Source organism: Penaeus monodon, chromosome 19 (genome assembly GCF_015228065.2).
Source record: "Penaeus monodon isolate SGIC_2016 chromosome 19, NSTDA_Pmon_1, whole genome shotgun sequence".
Classification (NCBI taxonomy): Eukaryota; Metazoa; Arthropoda; class Malacostraca; order Decapoda; family Penaeidae; genus Penaeus; species Penaeus monodon.
In genome coordinates, this window is record NC_051404.1 from 14,517,401 (window position 1) to 14,518,453 (window position 1,053).

Sequence of the window (1,053 nt, forward strand, 5' to 3'; positions counted from 1 at the left end):
GAGAATGTATTTACATCTTAAGAACTATGTGCGTGTACCATTCTTACCTGAACACTGGCAAGGTACAAGGAGGCGCCAGCGGACACCAGCCAAGCAACACTAAACACCGACCAGAAGCCCAGGAGGCCGAGGCAGCTCAGCAAATGCCCGAGGAAGTAGCTCACGAAGGTATACAGCACCAGATCCAACACCTTGTCCGACGTCCACATCATTTTCAATCAGTTTAAATACTGTTCCCTTGACGAGCAATACACTGGTGTACCAAAAAAATGGGCGGATACCTTAATCTCGCCTATTTTTATATCTGTTAAAGTCTTTGTTAGATATCTCTGATTAGAAATGGCATCGAGGTGATACGAGAGCACAGATACAGCGAGTTCTGAACTGAACGAGGAAGTGTTCCGTAGTTGTTTAGCTTTCAGTTTCTCTTCGACCCTATGACTTTGTTGCTTAAGGGCCAAATTCTATTCTGATGTAAATGAGTATCCACGCCCAGTTGTCAGAATTTACATATTCGTCTTTTGCTAGCAAGAGATATTGTAGGAGGGAAGCACTGTACACCGAACGAGATGCAGTTCTATACTGAAAAACAAAAACAAAATAACCATGCTCTTCCCCCCGTTTGACCGGGTTGACTGGTCCTTCTGTTTATTTTGTTTTCGCCTTTACAGCATTGTTGCTTAAGGGGGATAAGAACAAAACACCTGTTTGTCAGAAGCAGGCGAAATAAAAGCATAAAAAATGTATTTAATGAACGGGTCGAATAATTACACACTGCAGGTTAAATTTGTTTAGAAGCTGGACACATTCCGTAGTCAAATGATACTCAGTCTGTCTTTCTCTCTCCCTTTGTCTTTTTCTCAATAATATGTAGAACTTTTGTAGATAGTAAAGTTATGATTATATTATATGCGTTAATATTCAGTGTTTACCTGTTTTTTTCGCTTTACTGGTAGCCCTGCTTGAGTGGATACGGTGTTAACTGGTAATCTGTAAGTCAGCTTGTATGGGTGACACTGTTGTCTGCAGCTCAGTAACGAAGAACTGTTTTGT

General features: G+C 41.1%; 1 protein-coding gene across 1 annotated transcript in view; it reads right to left on the minus strand.

Annotated features, from left to right (window-relative positions):
• LOC119585080 (D-beta-hydroxybutyrate dehydrogenase, mitochondrial-like) overlaps positions 1-409 on the minus strand; it is a 7,419-nt gene extending 7,010 nt beyond the window's left edge. Inside the window, exon 1 of the mRNA XM_037933700.1 lies at positions 48-409. Coding sequence (XP_037789628.1) covers positions 48-212 — 165 coding nt within the window. The 5' untranslated portion in view covers positions 213-409. The remainder of the gene's footprint in view (positions 1-47) is intronic.
• Positions 410-1,053: the final 644 nt, after the last annotated feature.